The sequence below is a fragment of the Symphodus melops genome (genome assembly GCF_947650265.1).
Source record: "Symphodus melops genome assembly, chromosome: 1".
Taxonomy (NCBI): domain Eukaryota; kingdom Metazoa; phylum Chordata; class Actinopteri; order Labriformes; family Labridae; genus Symphodus; species Symphodus melops.
Genome location: NC_136691.1, coordinates 39,145,262 through 39,163,244, shown reverse-complemented (window position 1 = coordinate 39,163,244; position 17,983 = coordinate 39,145,262). Strand labels below are relative to the sequence as shown.

The following is a 17,983-nucleotide window of genomic DNA, read 5'->3' as shown; positions in this document are numbered from 1 at the left end:
TTGACATGAATTTTACTATATCCTTGTGATGGGGAGTTGTGCTCCTCTGTTTACTTGGCACTTAAGTTTGTTGTAATGCAATTGTTTTGTTATTTCTATGTAAGTACTTGAATAAAGAAAAATATCACTTGCCTTTGGTTTACTTAGTTCCCTGCGTGCACGCGCTCAATGCACTCGCGCCCTTATTATAACATTTAGTCTCCATTTAACTTAAAACAAACCGAAATTATGCATACTCTCACAATCAGAAACACAAAAATATATGGACATATATCAAAACACGTTAACATATTAAGGCGTATGTCAGCTTTTGTCGCTTGTTTTGTTTATGTGGAAAAAAACTTCCTCAGAGGAAACGCGAGCGGCTTAGCTCGCGACTTCCTGTTTCATGCTCGGCTGTCGACTGAGGGATGAGGTCCTCGAAAAATAACAAAGTTACCAAATGAAACCGGAATAAAACGTCACTCAAAATGAGCTGGTATGTATTTTGTTCAAATCATTAATCAATATTGCTGCATTAAAAGTTTTAATTAAAAGGAAACATTAATATGGACCTAGCTTGTCGACATGGGCTCCGGCTATTTCCTGGTTAGCGCTTCTCAAACAGTGTGCCGACTGGAGATAGCGCTAGCTTAAACTCACGATGAACTAATATAACCATCTCCTGAATCTTTTGTTTTTTAAATGACCTTTGTGGTGTTCAGTTACATGTCTTTATTAACAGAGGACAGTAAATGGAAGTTGTTGTGAACTTGGTTTGAAGACTCTGATACTCGAGTTAGCTGCTAATAGTGCCAGCCATTAGACGAGTGTTTGGTGCCAACAGAAATAAGTTGAAGGAAGTTTGGCTGGATGGTAAATCTGCAATGATAAACTATTAAACACAACTCTCTGACATCCAGACAACATCGTTTCACTAGCACAGTGTAAATGTACAAATGTTGTTTCATGAGAAAGACAAAGAGCTGTAGACAAGGAGTATCGTGTTTGTGCTTCAACAGTTCATTTAAAGGGATTTGATCTTCAGTTACAGGATAATCATGGCCTCTGAAACGTAATTGAGGATTGTTGCTACACTTCTGCACTTCTGTGTAGATAAAATGGCCATTTGTTGTCTGGTTGGAGTTGTCTGGTTACCAGATAGGATGATGGGTAGTGTTTTTCTTACCAGAAAGTAGATTGGTAGGTCATCATTGACCCCTTAAATTGCACATATATTTGCTGCGCAGATCATGTACATATCTTCATATAAGTATGAGTGTATTTTTAATTGCACAGGTCAGTCAGTCAGTCAGGTAGGTAGGTAGGTTGGTTGGTTACCAACAGCGCTGGGTGGTTAATCAAAAAAAGTTTAGGCAGAAGTGGCATCCTAATGTTTGAATGCATTATCTTTGTAGCTTACATGAGTTTGATAATTGTTAGATGGGTTGTGCATCTCTATTTATAAATAAAATGTTGTCCCTTTTATAATTGGACATATTAAGTCTTTGCAGTGATTTGTTACAGAGCCACAGATGATGGTTGTGTGTTCAATGAATGGAGAGAGGTGGTGTGAACAGTTGGTCAGATGACATAGTCTGCATGGATGAACTGCTCAGATATTAGCTGAATGGGCAGGGCTGTTAACGGGAGATCTTCCATCCAGCTGGGGAAATCTTTGAGAAAATAAACAATGGAAAACAAGGCTGTGCTGTCATTTTCAGCCAACTGATACGAATACATGTAAAGGGTATTTGTTTCCTCAGACTTGTTTATTGAGGTGATGTTTCATTATGATACACTGTATAGCAATTTATCAATTGGTTTACAGGCTGACATCAGAGCCAGGTCCTGACCCAACCCATGTTCTCTCAGGAGACTCCCTAAAACCTTTTCTGTAAGGAGAGCAGTCACTCAATGACGTCTTTTTTTGACCATTGGAGTCTTCTAATTTTGACTCAGAGTCAAGAGTATTATGAGCTCCATTCATGTTGTTTGGTTTGTTTGTTGTCGTTGTTGTTGTTGTTGTTGTTGTTGTTTTTTGTTTGTTTAAAAGTTTGTTTTAGTGACTTCATTAACCCTCTCTGTATGGCGCCAATGGTTTCCTTGGGGCTTTCAGTTTAAATAAATGAAACTTTAGTTCAACATTAACATTAGGACTTCCAGGGTGGCTCACCAGTGCGGTATGTGGTATTGCACCGCCCGTTTTTTATTTTTTCAGAAAATGTGTTTGTGAATCAGGGATCAGAATGTGGTATGTCCGCAATAATTTCTGGAACCACATTTATTTTAAAGAGTGACTTTTACCTATTATATTTTCAGATTTGTAAGCTGTGTGCACAAATTTTAAATGTAAAACAGCGATACAGACTTGTAAACAGCTTCTTATTGTTCTTCTGTGTGACACAACCAAACTCCCATCTTAAAGTGTCCCTTGGGACTGTGTTGTCATAAAGGGTGAGCCTTGTTGGGGAGGCTTGTTATCAAAAATGCATCAAAAGCAAGAGAGAGCAGAATCAGAGAGAGAGATAGGAGAGGCCAGTTTTCACATTAAGTACCAAGCTTGTCACTATGCCACTGTACAGAGCCTAAAGAAGAGATGATTTGGCTGATAACTGTTGCTGCTGTTACGGTGCTTCGTTTCAGCACCGGAAACTCTCCATTGTCCTTGGTGTGAGTGTTTGTGTCTGCCACTAAGTTTTATGGCGTTGTTGTTCAGAAAATAATATAATCAATGAAGTCCCCATTAATTAATCTTGTTTAGCCAGATACATATTCCTAGGTGAGATCTCAAATTCAATGTGTTTCCTTATTTCACAGGGATCTTTGCGGGGGGTGGATTTGACTAATTCTCTCAGCTCAATTAGCTCTTTTTTAATTTGGGCGAAGTTATATTTGTATTAGGTACCAGTGAAGTTGCCATTGTTTCCATTTTAACCTGAGGTGTGGTGGGATGACTGTACGTCCAGTTGTGACTGTGGCCTCCATGCTCTCTGGTTGGCTTGTTAATATTGTGGTAATTCATTTTTGTGGTTACCACAACAGCCCTAGTCCACACCTGATGCACACACACAGAAGACTCATGAGAATCACACGCAGTTAAGTCTGAAAAGTTTATGAGGGAAAGTGTTCTCTGCCTACCCGTCTCAGCCTCGCCACAGGGCTGTCAAAGTCGCTGCAATATTAGCTGTTTTTTTGTAATATTGGCAGCCATAGTCTGTGTGTTTGACGGGGGGAATCTTTGAAAAATTATTGAATTGTCTCCTTTCGAATAGCATTTTGCCATGAAATGCCCCTCCTGAATGAGAGGCTGTGTCTAGCACGTTCTCTATTGTGCACTTGTGTTTGGCAATTTGAAAAAAAAGGTTTCAATAAATTCAGTGCTTGAATTGTTGGAGAGGAAATGAGAAGAAAATAATGCCCATAATAACAAGCTCTTTGAGTTCATCTCTGACGTTAGTGTACTCTCTTCATATCACTAGTTGCAGACTATAATCAAGTAAGAATGACTGCGTCTTTCATTTCAGTCAAACAGTCAGTAGCTTACCAGCAATGCTTCTGCAAGCACCCACCACCAAACACAAGGTCAAGAGTGGCGTTCTCTGTCAGTAAAAAGAGTCCTTTATGGCCTCTGCTGACTGATGCATTCCACTAGGGCCTGCACACTTGCTTCTATGACGTAAGACGCTTGACTTTTGGGTCATCATCTGAACAATTCAACTTCCCAACATCTTCAACTGGCCCTCTGTCCTCCATGGAATATTCAAGGTCAAATGATGCACTATCGCTCTAATGGCGTACACATTTGCAGTTTTTGTGAAAAGCCATCGGTTCTTCCAGCCGGTGCTAATGTGTGTCCTGGATAGAGAAGACTGTTGTGTCTTTGTTCTTGCCTACGAGCTCACTGGATGGTGGTGACGTGTAGCCTATTAGAGCAAAGATCAGATAGCTCTGTAAATGCAAGTTGAATGGATTGCTGACAATCACAGCAAATGTGTAAAAGCAGTTTTTTATAGGTCACATATTACACTAATTCAAGACGTTTAAAGTGCGTCTTAGAGGTCCCAAAAACACGTCTCTGACCTTTCTTTCAAAGAAGTCTGATCAATCCTTTATTTAATCATGCCTATTAAGGCGAGACACTACAGGTGAATAGGGATTTTTTTTTTAAATAATAGATATCCCCATGAAACTTTCTCAGTTCATTACTTAAGTAAAGATGAGAAAAAAATGTGTTGCAAGTTTTTGTATTTTAATGTTTAAATATGCAAATTAGGCACTATCTAACTAAATATGCGCACATTTGCATACATTTTGAAAAAAAAATCATTTTGTTGACATATTAGATGGAAACAAAATTACAGTGGGATTTATGGATATCTACTTTTGTTATCCTCTAAACTAGAATATACTGTCAATAGCCTTAAAAATTCGCTTTTCGCTGTTTCGATGTTTCGATGTTTTTTGGAATAAAATATTACATAAATTATGCTAGGAATAATATTTTCACAAATCCCTCTGTAAAAGTCTTCATAATTTAGCTAGGCGCAAGACTGGAAAGTTTGGTGTATATGTAACTCATTTTGAGGAAACAGCGTTTAAATATTTACATTGTAAAAGTTCACACATTTCTAAAGGAAAACATTGCTAACAAGCAAAACAACTCGTCAGTCCATTGATTATAACAATGTTGACTATGTCTAGCACATGGACAATAACAACTGGATGAAACAACATTGCCATATAAGACCTTCAACTGTATACACAACCACAGAAAACCCCAAATACAGACACACTAATGAGCAGCAGAAGTGCAGCTCTGTCCGCTTTATGTCCATCAGAAGACTAAATGTCCACACAGATCCTAAAGGTAACCCATGAGTGTTTACAGGTATATTTAGGTTTATATGTACGCCCCTCACATGTCCTGGAAACAGACTCATAAGGTTTTTTTCTTTGTTTTTGCCACCAAATAGAGAATCTGTAAAAGTAAAAACTGACCAGCACAATGAATGAGGGCACTTTATTCGATATTTATAAATCCATCCTTACTCCATTTATATAAAACAGAAACACTGCTGTTATGACGATGTCATAATAATATGTTACACAGAGTTTCTCACAGAATGACGCTTTGTGAAGTACGCGCTTGGGGGGGTGGACGAGCGCAACTCACAGCTGGACAGTGCATTTATTGCAATCAAAGTCATTCTCACCATATTTTTGACTTCATTTCATTTGGTTTATGAAAATATTAAATGAATGTTTTTAGGTAATTTAAAATTATGCTCTAATGCGCGCAATGCAGAGTGAGTTTGGGTGTGTGTTTGTGTGACACGGAGGGATAGAGGGGAAAAGAGAGACTATAGGCTGTGTGTGGCACAGTGCCCTGTGAGTGTTAAATATAAACTCTGGAGCATGTTTTGATTCTGATCCAGCACAATTCAGACAAATAATCAAATAAACCAAGCAGCTCAATTATCGCGCAAAATAAACGAGCAGCCACGGCTGTGTGGCGTGCGCGTCACTTTTACATCTAACTCAGTCATGACGGGCATGAGAGAGCAGAGAGAGCAGTCATCACCCAGCACGTCCCGTTAGAATGCTAACTTTCGGGCAAATTTACGAGAAATCTAACGCTGCGACCAGACAAAATGTATTAAACACAAAAATGTTGATATTTTCTTTATGATAGTTTGAAAGATTACATGTTCAGGGACTGAAATAGCCCAAAATCTCAAAATTGACCAGTGCATAAAAAATTGGTGTTTTTGCCTGCCGTGTCACGCCTTAACCCTCTATTTCAACCCTGATCAGAACAGGCTGTTTCATGGTTCAGGCTCTACCGCACTATACCCAATTGCTTATGGTTGAAAGGCAGACTCAGGTGGCAGAACAAACACCGAACTGTAGGAATGTCACTCACCTGGGGGAGGTGTTACTGCCCTTTGTGATGTCATAAAGAGGACATTTCCAAATGTCCTGTTTGAGCACACATTTTCTTTTTACAAAGCTTGATTGAGTTGAGTTCTTGTAATAAAGAGTCACATGCCAGTGACAGAGTAGATGAACTGCTGGATGTCTTCCATTCTTGGTTTTGTTTGTGTCGCGTTTTTGTTTTTTTGTTTTGTTTTTGTTTAATTTATTAGTTAGCGGTTAGCTGCTATCATGTGATGCTATGACGTAGCGGCTATCGTCATCCGGCTTACACGCCGCCTACCAAATAGGGCACGGCTGTGGAAACACAAAAGGGATCAGGCTTAATCGAACCAAACCGCACCAAACTGTACTGATCCGTACCGGACAGCTGTGTAGAAATGGGGCTTTAGAGGCCGAGACATGAGGTTCGATGTTAGAGTAGAGTCGTCAAAACTTTAAGTTAACAGCAAAATCAAAAGGTCTAAAATATTGATAATAAATCCAAAGGCCACATTCAGCAGAACCGCCCATGCCTGTCATCACTAAGCTTTAAGCCGGTATAGGAAAGACGTTTTCTGTCTTTGGTTGTCTTGTGGTTGGGTCTCTGCCATCTCAGACACTGCTTGTAGGTTCACAGTCCCCAACGTACCAGTGTTTCTAAATTCGACAGCCCCAACAAAAATAATGCTGTGTGAAAAACATTCAAAAGGATTCTCACAGTGACTTCCATTTCTTGTTCTTTTCCTCTGGTTGCCTGCTACATTTTCCCTCTCCCTCCTCGAAGCACACTTCACTCTGAGTGTCTGCCAGTTCTCATGAGCAGTTGAAGAGAAAGACCACTTTCCTTTGGCTCCTTGTGGACATAATTAGAATATATAAAATTAAGCAACTCTCTGGGTTTTTTTTTGTTACCCCAGCAAATATCCTGGTACAGTAAAGGGAAAATCCCCCTTAACAGTGTTACATTTGTGTAGTCTCTCCTGTCATGGTCATTTCTTCCAATTTATAGAAAAAGAGATGATTGAAACCAAACATTTAGGTATACTTCATGAAGCATCGCTGGCTGTATAGAACATTTATATTTTACTCTTCCACTTGGTCTTTGCTATGAATGGAATGACTTTCTCTGACACTAAATGGGAGAAAACGTCAAAAGCTGTTGGAAATCATTGTTTTGTTGCGATGTTGAAAGAAACTGACTGTGGAATAAAAAAAAAGTAAAGCAATTTAAAAAAGCCAAATCGGTTGACACGGGATACACCATCAGTGCATTCAATGAAAAGATCATAAAATAGCAAAGTCACATTTTCTTTAAATAGTACAATGTTGACCAATTGTTAGCAGTGTGCAACTACTTTGTGTTCAGGTCGTGCATTTGACTGATTGTAGATCGCAGAGGATGTCGAGGTATTCTTCAAATGCTATACATTCAAATGTATTTCATTTCAGTCAGCCGGTCATCATACTCCATTAGCATGTTTGAGTGACGTGTGTAGACTTCATATGCTTATAGATACAGCACTACCTTAATATGGTGTCCATTCATAAACATTAAGAAATGATGGTGGCGTAGGGCTCAATCACACCTATTGAATGGGAGAATAATATATTATCTACTCATGACAAGAACGAGTCTGAAGGAATGCAAGTTCTAAACTTCTATGTTTGGTTGATGCATGTCTCGACAATACTGCATTCATCTTAAAATGAACTTTCTGATAATGTACGCCATCATATTTTAAAAAAACAAAGACAGAATGACAAGTATGTAATTTGACGTTAAAGTGAACTGATCAGGTAATCGGAGAAAGGTGAGTCACGTACAATGGCAGTGAGTAATTACAGTGGTTATTTTCCATCTTGGCTCACCCAAGTGATGACACCATGGGTGAAACTACTTTCCTTCGCCAAAAGCAACAACAAAGCATCAGGATTTCGGCACAATGCTGTGAGAAGAAGACTAATTGAAAATGTTCAAATGTTTTATGTCAGGAGAATTGGCTCCTGATGCAGCATGAAATCAGTCAAGAGATTGTAGATCAAATGAATCTTGATACCTGAGCCGCTAGTGAAACCTGTTTTTTTTATTTTTTTTTTATTCGTCTTTTACTAGATTAATCCTGCTGTTATTTGACCATGTTGAGTTTTGTGATTGAGCTGTCATCAAAAAGATCTTCCCCACACATCAGTAGCATTCCCCGGTTGCACAACGAGGCCCTGCATCACACCCTCCCTTTTCCATCTCATTAGTCTACACACCTTTCTTTTGACGCAGCTGCTGCCTCACCCCGCCTGTCAGCAGCAACTGTCCATCATATACCTTAGATTTCAGGCTATTAGTGGCACATCAATGACAGCCAGGAGCCAAGCACATTGGGAATGCTGTGTTTTCTGTGTCATGGTTTCCAAAAAGCTCTCTTGACGTTTGGCAGCAACTTATTAAGGCATAGGCAAGGTATTGAAAGGGGGATAAAATAGTGTTTTAACTAAGGAGGAGGATGTTTCTTTTTTGTTTAAAGTTTTCACTACAAGCAAGATGTCAGTGTTTGTCTTTTACAAGTGAAGAAAAGTTTGTATTTTTCAGTCTAAAGATTAGGCACTGTATAGCACTTTGTGTTTGTGTTTTTGATTTTGTAGCATCAGCTTTAAGTTTACTTCTTAAACTCATTGTCATGTGTGCATCCTTTGAGTTCCAATACATTTGAGCAATTGGTGTTTTCTACTCAATATAGCGACTGCATCTGTGTTTGATTGCCAGCTGGGGTCATGAATTGAAGCCAGGCTGAGAAGAAGGGACAACCACTTCTGTGTAGTGATATCCGCCTCTAATGGGAGCCAGATGTGTTTAGTGATGACATGAAGTTAATGCACTTGGCTTTGACTGCACACACCAGAGGGGCAGGAATTAACAACTTTAGATTGTCCATGTCAGGCCTCTGAAAGAGGTGCCTGTTCACCTTTAGACCTGTACCTGCCTCTGGTTACCCATCATGCAACTGCTGAAGCTCTTAGTGCCCAGTATCTCAACCTTTTTGGATCCTAATTTTCCAGTTGCTAATGTCTGTCACATGTTCTTTCTTTTGTGTTCAGGATTCCCTTCAAGATTGGACAACCAAAGAAGCAGATTGTCTCTAAAACTGTAAGTACAGATGAAACCTTGCACCATTTCACTCATCAGTCAAAAAGCTTGAAGACCTAAAATCCATTTAAGATAAAAAAAGAAAAAAAAGAATAGATACTTAGAGTATTTTTTGTCTTTAAAGAAAGAATTTGACGTACATTATGTCCCAGTGTTTGGGCTTGCCAACAAAACGGATCGTATTCTAAATATTATCATTAAAAAGAATTATTGGATTTGTCTGAGCCATGTAAGGGGGCTGACGTGGTTACCTTGAAGTGACAATGAGTGGGTGTTCTCTTTGCAGGACAAAACCACTTCCAGTGTAATGGTTGTGTGGCCCGGTAGTCACTGTAGGACTGGGTTTCCAGCTTCCTGTGCCATCTTAGGAAAAAAAACAGAGAGTGGGTTAGAGGCCTCCCAGTTACATTGTCCACTAGTGACCAATTGTCAGCTGCCATCCTCGTTGTTTTGGCCTCTGTGTTTAAATCCGAGAACCCACAAAACCACAAGACAGGAACCAAGGCAGCCTCTGTGTGCATGCATGTTTTAGAAACATGGTTGTATAAGCTGTCTTAGCCCTAGCTGACCCCGGAAACTCGATATACTGAAGTATTTAACCTGCATTTTAACCGCTGGAACCCGGTGGAAATGCAATTAGTTAGCTGTGGTCTCTTGCCGCCGAAAAGTCCCTGATCCTGAGACGTAGCAACTATTGGGATAAAGTTAAAGGGGTAAACCGCTGAAACATGGCAGCACACTTCTTGACTCTACAAAAAAGGTATCACTAATTGTTGTTAGTGTTATTCATCTCACGCCATTATGTCTTTAAAGAAACAAGTTTTCTGATGAAGGGGAATTAATCAAATCTACTTTGGACTTCATTCCCTTCACTATCAAAAAGCACTCTGATGATCCTGTGTTCATTCAGTGACAGTTAAGGACAATGAAATGTAACTCACTTCATGTGTTGTGAACTTCAAACATTTTAAATGATATTCTTTTCTTTTCTAGGTTGAAAGAGACTTTGAGCGAGAATATGACAAGCTCCAAAAGTAAGTTAGATTTTTAATCAAGGTCTATATTATAGCAAACGAGAGGTTTATTAGTTGCATTATTTTTCATACATACCATCTTATTCAGTGTTAGATATGTTTATTTTCTTATAACTCTGCTGTTCTAGGTGTTTTAGCTTTTAGTGTCAACTCTTGAGAAACTCTCACTAAACATACTTACAGTTTCTCTGTCACAATTTGACAGTCACTCTTGCGTTTGGTCACTTTTCTGTTTACAACACTAACCTGTGAAAGGATCCACATTTAAGCGACGGTGCTGTGTGAAATTAGAAATCACGACGGTCAGTTTACTTTTGATTTATGTTCAGCTAAACCTCTGAAGAATTCAGACAGACTCTAAAGTGTGCTTGCACTTAAACCTGAAAGCTGTGATGTGAAGAAGTAGGTGTCAGAGGGGAAATATAATTTCTCCCATTACCCTGATGCAAGTATTTCAGCCTTGTGACTTTATTTTTATGTTTTGTGAGATACTTTTATACAGTGGGTATGGAAAGTATTTAGTATTTCATTGCAGCCATTCACTAAAATAAAAAAAAAGTTCATTGTATTTCTCATTCATGTACACTCAGCACCCCATCTTGACAGAAAAGAAAAAATTTTAGAAATTGTTGCAAATTTATGAATAGTGGAAAAACTGAAATATCACATGGTCGTAAGTATTCAGAACCTTTGCCCAGTATTGACTAGAAGCACCTTTTGAGCTAGTACAGCCATGACTCTTCTTGGGAATGATGCAACAAGTTTTTCACACCTGGATTTGGGGATCCTCTGCCATTTTTCCCTGCAGATCCTCTCCAGTTCTGTCAGGTTGGATGGTGAACGTTGGTGGACAGTCATTTTCAGGTCTCTCCAGAGATGCTCAGTTGGGTTTAGGTCAGGGCTCTGGCTGGGCCAGTCAAGAATGGTGACAGAGTTGTTCTGAAGCCACTCCTTTGTTATTTTAGCTGTGTGCTTCAGGTCACTGTCTTGTTGGAAGGTGAACCTTCGGCCCAGTCTCAGGTCCTGAGCACTCTGGAAGAGGTTTTCTTCCAGGATTTCTCTGTGCTTGGTCGCATTCATCTTTCCTTCAATAGCAACCAGCCGTCCTGTCCCTGCTGCTGAAATACTCCCCCATAGCATGATGCTGCCACCACCATGTTTCACTGTTGGGGTTGTATTGGGCAGGTGATGAGCAGTGCCTGGTGTTCAATCTTGGTCTCATCAGACCAGAGAATCTTCTTTATCACAGTCTGGGAGTCCTTCTTGTGGTTTTTGGAAAACTCTATGCAGGCTTTCATGTCTTGCACTGAGGAGAGGCTTCCGTCGGGCCACTCTGCCGTAAAGCCCCGACTGGTGGAGGGCGGCAGTGATAGTTGACTTTGTGGAACTTTCTCCCATCTTTCTACTGCATCTCTGTTAGCTCAGCCACAGTGATCTTTGGGTTCTTCTTTAATTCTTTCACCGATGCTCTTCTCCTACGATTGCTCAGATCTGTGCCTCGCCACAATTCTGTCTCTGAGCTCCTTGGACAGACCTCATGATTCTCATTTGCTCTGACATGCATTGTGAGCTGTAAGGTGTTATATAGACAGGTATGTGCCTGTCCTAATCAAGTCCAATCAGTTTAATTAAACACAGCTGGACTCCAATGAAGGAGCAGAACCATCTCTAGGAGGATCAGAAGAAATGGACAGCATGTGAGTTAAATATGAGCGTCACAGCAAAGAGTCTGAATACTTATGACCATGTGATATTTCAGTTTTTCTTTTTTGATTTTAGTAATGAAACAAAGAATGAAAAATTGAAAGGGGTCTAAATACTTTCTGTACCCACTTTATACTGGGGGTTGGATAAGAAGCTTAGGGGGGCTGGTTGTGGCCCACAGGCAGCCAGTGGATGAACACTGATTTAGGCTTTTAAGTTAAAAAAAAAAAAAAAAGGAAAAATGTCCTACAAGTTCTTTCTACATGAAGATGTAAGAGCTTTAACAAGAAAACTATACTTCTAAACTGCTGAAAGCTATTATTTAGCTACCTATTAAGCATCGAGGGGTTTAGAGCACATAAACACCCAGGACCTGAGAGCTGGTTACATCCGGGAGGCAGAGGTTCTAGAAACTCCCCGAGGGCCCTGTACAATGAGTGGGAGCACCATTTTCCTCTCAGGTTTTGTTGAGTAGGAGGGCCCATTATCAGGAAGGTGTGGTGGCAATAGACCTTATAGATGAGTCAGAGCAGCAGGCATGTACAGACATTCAGGTTCTCCACCCTAGAGACCCATATCAACACATCTCTCCGTGACCTAAATATACTTGGTATGCCTCAACATCGGTCCGGTTTTTGCTTTGTTTCTGCTCGACAAAAGGGGGGTTGGTTTAATTGAACCTGTGATTTTGTGTTATCAATTGTGTTTAATCTAAAATACGTATACTTTACGAATGCAAAGTAATATCTCATAGGTTATCTAGAGCCTGAAAATAAGAAGAGATGTGATGCCACTAGGATGAGTAATATAGAAATCAGAAAATGACTGTTTGGCATTTATTCCATCATTTGTTGCTTGGTGAAGGCATCATACTAGTCCACTTTATTATGTAATTATAATTAACTGTGAATATGATGCCAGAGATAATGTATTGAGCAGCTGGTCATTTCATTACAACAGTTGGTGGGCATGCTTTATTAAATTCATGTTCAAACTTTTGATTCTTTACTTCATAACCTGTAGCCACTGCTTGTACTAAGATTTAGGGCTGCTAACCCTTTACTTGTGTTATCAACAACGAATTATTTATAAATTGATAAATTATTAAAGGGATCCTTCACCTGTTGAAACATGAATGTGTGTTGAGATATCGATGTAGTTTCACCTCCTCTAATCACAGCAGCCTCTGATGACACAACATGGACGATTTTTACGTCGTCGGAGGCTCCTTTTCAGACAAGGAATACCGAGCCTTCCCGTCTCAGGGGGAAATGAAGGCTGCCAGGATTCTAATGATACAAAGCTTAATGCAAATGGGTGAAGCATCCCTTTATGTCTATAAAATGTAAGAAATAAAAATTTCGCTGAGGCGACTCACATCTTGAAATTGCGACCTTTGTTGAACCAACAGTTCCAAAGCCAAGCTTTGTATTCACTAAAAAAAAAGGAATCCCCTGAATACTTAAAATTTTGGTTTATTACTCCTATTGTTGCTTCACAGATTTCCTGTGTTCCAGCTTCAGCTTTTCTCCTTTACACTCAGACTGCCTTTGTTCACTCCTGAAAAGTCTTCTCTCAGATGTGTGCTGCTCACAGATTTTTTTTTGTCCACAATCCTGTAGAAATCTCCCCATCTATAGATTTCAAGGTGTGTTGTAGACAAATTACAGCCTTTAGTGTTTTTGTATCTATCTTCTTTTTACGAGACTTACTTGACATGTTTTTATGGGTTTCTTGTCTTGTGTTATTCTCTTTTATTGTTAATTGCATATAGTTCTTTACTTTCTCTGCACTTTAGGCCAAGGCAAATTTACCCCAGGAGACAATGATCCTTATCCTGTTTTATCTTATTCTATCTATACCTTGTTGTCAACACATGCACTTTACTTTATTTTGCAATTAGCTGATATCAAATTTTAAAGTCATTCAGTTATTTATCTGGTTAAAAAAAAAAAAAAAAAAGCCATTCATATGTGACAGGCTGGCTGTATTTAGCTGACTGAATACAAACTGGCTTTATGACCATCTTTACGTTTCGGTGGCATTCAATCATTTTGTCGACATGGAAATATTGAAATATTTGTTTTAGGCTCACATGCTGTAGCAGAATGAAATCTAGTGATTACACTGTTGTCAGCATTTTTGATTGATGATTTCACTTGATAGCCTGCCAGTTATGTAGCTACGACGCCCGACCGGTTCTCGTGTGAAAGGTATTTCCCCAGAAGGGGGAATAGTCAAATGGTTTCTTTGTTTCAGTGCCATGCACATGATATAGAATGGAGTTACCTCTGTCCAGTTTTTAATTTGGGACGACTGTGGCTCATCACTGGGGCTCTGGAGCAAGGAGCAGCTGTTCCACGAGGCCGCTCTATTAGCACCTTTTGGAAAGAGACTCCAGGCTCACCTGGCGCTCACCCAGAATAACTCTCTCACTGTCAGTGCTGACAGAGAAAGACACAACAGTATTGTGCAACACATTTTAAAGTAGGAGGTGCTATCTGGAACATGAGTTTCATATGCACAAACAAACACTGCAAGAAGACATCATGAGTGTACAGGCATCGGTCTCAGAGCATGTTAGTTTGTTTACATGGTGAGAGGATTTCACCCACTATCCCGCAAACCCAGTCTCCATGATTGGCAGGGTTTAACTGTTAAACTGTTATTTTCCTCATCTCATATTTGTCTCCTTTCATTACTCTAAAGTGTTAACTGTGTCAGCCAACTTACAAGACTGTTTTAGTTCTAGTTTGTTTTACATGATGCCCTCCATTGACTCCACTGGCATGCAGAATCACATTCATAACAAAGGCTAGCTATGTGTGATGAATACCAAAATGCTTTTCCTTTTTACACCCACAGAAACACAAATGATCAAACTGACCAGATATTTTTATTTCGGACATTTTTCTTTTGACAATTTTAGAAGCAATTAACAAACTGTTGTTGTGTTTTCAAACTGAAGTTGATATATAGTGATATAAATGTTGTCCCCGAAGCATAATAGAAACAGGCAGATATCTGTGACATTTTTAGATACTGACTTAATCCTCTCTGAAGTATTGCTAATGTTAAGTCTATAATGTGAATGCCTAATGCTGCAATTACAAATGTGCGTGCTGTAAATATCTGGAATAAGTACCTTTTCATTAATTTAGAGGACAACTGACATGAGACCCAGTTACATCTAGCTGGTGAGAAAATTCACAAAGTTACTGTGGAGATTGTTCTGACAGAATGATGTTTTTTTTCTTGCGGTGTGAACAATGAGGGATGAAGTTACATCATTTATTGCAAATGACATTTTTGGAACAACCTCCATCTGGTCCGTGGCGATTGAGAGCAAAATCCCCCAAAAATGTCAAGACGAACAAAAGCATGCAGAAACAAGTTTTGATAGAAAATAATTAAAGATGTGTAGTTACCTTTTAGACCCTACTTGCTTAGAGTTTACTAACCTATTGTTTTGACATCGTCAAAAAATGTTATTTCTTTGCCGATCACAATCCTAAATCAAAGCTGTCATAGTACAAATGCTGCCTGACATCGGCTGATGTTACAGAATGTGTGTGCAACATTTGAAGAGCTGCCAGGGACCTTACATGCTGTTTTATGACAAAGTGAACAAAATGTGTTATGACAGGGCCGTGTGATTATAGATGTTTGACAATGACTGTAGTAAACTAAGTCCAAGTTATCTTTGCTTCAAACTGGACGACATTATACGACACATGCTCCGTGCTTTAATTCTACCCTCGCAGAATTATTCATGTTTTATACATGATCTTTTTTTCTGTTGAATCTGTTTTGTGACTTGTGTTCAGGTTCATGTAATACACGTGTCGGCTGATAGATTGTGTTTTCTATGGACCAATAGGAAAACACAACATTGAAAGATGAAAATCTAAAAAGACTCAATCCTTCAGAGTCTGACTCCTTGAGTTAAATAGTTTAAGAAGACGTCATTGAAGGAGGATAGGTCACATCAGTGGTTTGTTCAAGCATCTGTAGTTATTCTGTAGCAACCTTGTTATTCCCCCTAAGCAGCTTTACAAAACACATAAGTGTCACAATCCTGCAGCCCATTTTTATTTCCAAACCCTTTTGCGTCTTTAAAGCTATGTGACCGTTTGCCGCGGTGCCCCAACCAAAAATCCTATGGGTTTACATGGCTTTTGTTTCCCTCGTGAAATGAATCTCTTAAAGCAAACATTGAAGTGAAACCCCATCACGTTCCTATTTTCATCAAACCAGGAGAGGTGACATGACAGCAGTCTCAGGGGAGATTCTAAACCCCTCATTTGCCTTAATTGATATAATGAATAGCATGTGTTTTCTGCCTCCATAGTCTAGTAATTGCCTTTTTTAACACCCATCAATGGAATATGTGCTGTGGATTGATTGAAGACATTAATGCTTTTGAGCACAAATGTATTTGACAGTAACAAGAAGGATTTCCTGTATTATTAGTTAGCTAACGGATGTTGTAATACCATTTTATGTGGAATCAATGAAATGTGTAATTCTTTCTTGAACCATATTTTTGTATACTAATTTCCTTTTGAATGTTTTCTACAGAACACATTTAACAGTGGGAGAAAGTGAAGTTGGTATTAAGATATAGAATGTAGATCTGTTAGGAGACCGGTGTAGAGATGGTGTCCCGGTATCATTTTTATCCCTTTTGTTGTTTTTCCTGAAGGATGTCATAGTTAAACATGCATTTCAGAAGCTATTTCTCTTTGTTTGTTTGTTTTTGTTGTTGTTACTGTTTCACTAAATCAGAGGCTGGCTGATAATATTCTTCTTGTCTTACAGGCTCGAGGATCAGACGAAAAAGCTTCACAAGGACATGAAGAAAAGCACCGAGGCTGATTTAGGTGTGTTCTACCACCACGCTTGTGTGTCGGCGCCGGGTGTGCCATTGATCTCCACTCGTTTTCCAGCATACTTGCATGTTGCTTGGCAGGTTTCTCAAGGCTACAAAAGACATTTAGTTGTCTTGGTTGTTTTTTTTGGTGATGTTTCAGCTCTTCGAACAACTTGAAATTGAGATGAGAGATTGCGAGTCTCCCCCTTAATCTTGTCATGGGCTTTTCTAGGTTATCCTCGTTTGATTTGGATCGAGAGCGCGTCTCTGTTGGGATGTTCAGTTCGGGCTCCGTTTGTTAAACATGTCTGCCTCATTTATTTATTCATAAGTTTGTCGGCCACAGAAACCATGTTTACTCTACTTCTTATTTGCTTACTTGCTGGTTTTGGAGATGTGTATCTGGCATGCAGCGGTAGACATGGCCTGTGGTAAGTAGTCAGTTGTGGGGGTGGAGGAGCAGGGATGGATGGAGGAGTGAGAGGCTTCTTCATTTCCTCTCCTTTGTGCTCTTGAATATGGATGTCTGCATCATCAAAGTGTCATAGCTGTCAGGCCCTCATTATCATTAATGGTTTCCATCTGTTGCACTGGTCCCGTCTCCAGCTACTGCTACCAAACAAAGACCTGGACCCACTTCTCCACCGCTTTCTATATGAACAATCATTCATTAAGTCAAGGGTGCGGATATGCAGAGCTTTATTGAACTCGCTCTCCCAATTAGCTGGTGAGGGATCATAATGTCTTTTAAAGGACGCTGTGGTTCACCGTATCAACTACACTACATAACAGAAGGCAGTGAAAGTGTAACTGTGATTTTCACACTGAGAAATTGTTCCTGCTGTTTCAGCTCCAGGTTATTAGGGACTGGAGCTTCCCTTATTTGCACACTACTTACGCTAATAATTAAAGCGCCACCCTTCAGTCGCCCTGTGATTCTCATGACCCTGTAATCAAGTGAAATCAGACAATGTCATGTCAGACAATTTGTTCCTTGTCAAAAGGAGAAGGATGCAGAAAACGCCACTTGGTCACAATTGATTGGTTGAAAATGGTCTTGAGAGGATCCCAAGGGAGTGTGAAAACACTGTTCCCGATCTCCATGAAGCCCATTTTCACCACAGCCACTCATGTCAGCTGGTGTCTCTTCAGTGAAGCTCATTTATTTTGACAGTGAAGCCATGATCTGATATGTGCAATGTGTCTAAACAAAGTGGCAGGAGAGCAGATTAACAGTAATTGGTGCTGTCAGTGTAGAAATATTGCTACGATTCCCCCCCCCCCCCCCCTTTTCACAATAGGGTCAAACTGTCCCACTGTACTTCTCCTCTTAGG

The 17,983-nt window shown here is 39.6% G+C and overlaps 1 protein-coding gene across 1 annotated transcript in view; it reads left to right on the top strand.

Annotated features, from left to right (window-relative positions):
* The first annotated feature begins 338 nt into the window (after positions 1–338).
* bin3 (bridging integrator 3) overlaps positions 339–17,983 on the top strand; it is a 32,135-nt gene continuing 14,490 nt past the window's right edge. The window contains exons 1-4 of the mRNA XM_079343685.1: positions 339–478; positions 8,989–9,037; positions 10,031–10,071; positions 16,597–16,658. Of these exons, the coding sequence (XP_079199811.1) occupies positions 471–478; positions 8,989–9,037; positions 10,031–10,071; positions 16,597–16,658 (160 nt within the window). The 5' untranslated portion in view covers positions 339–470. The remainder of the gene's footprint in view (positions 479–8,988; positions 9,038–10,030; positions 10,072–16,596; positions 16,659–17,983) is intronic.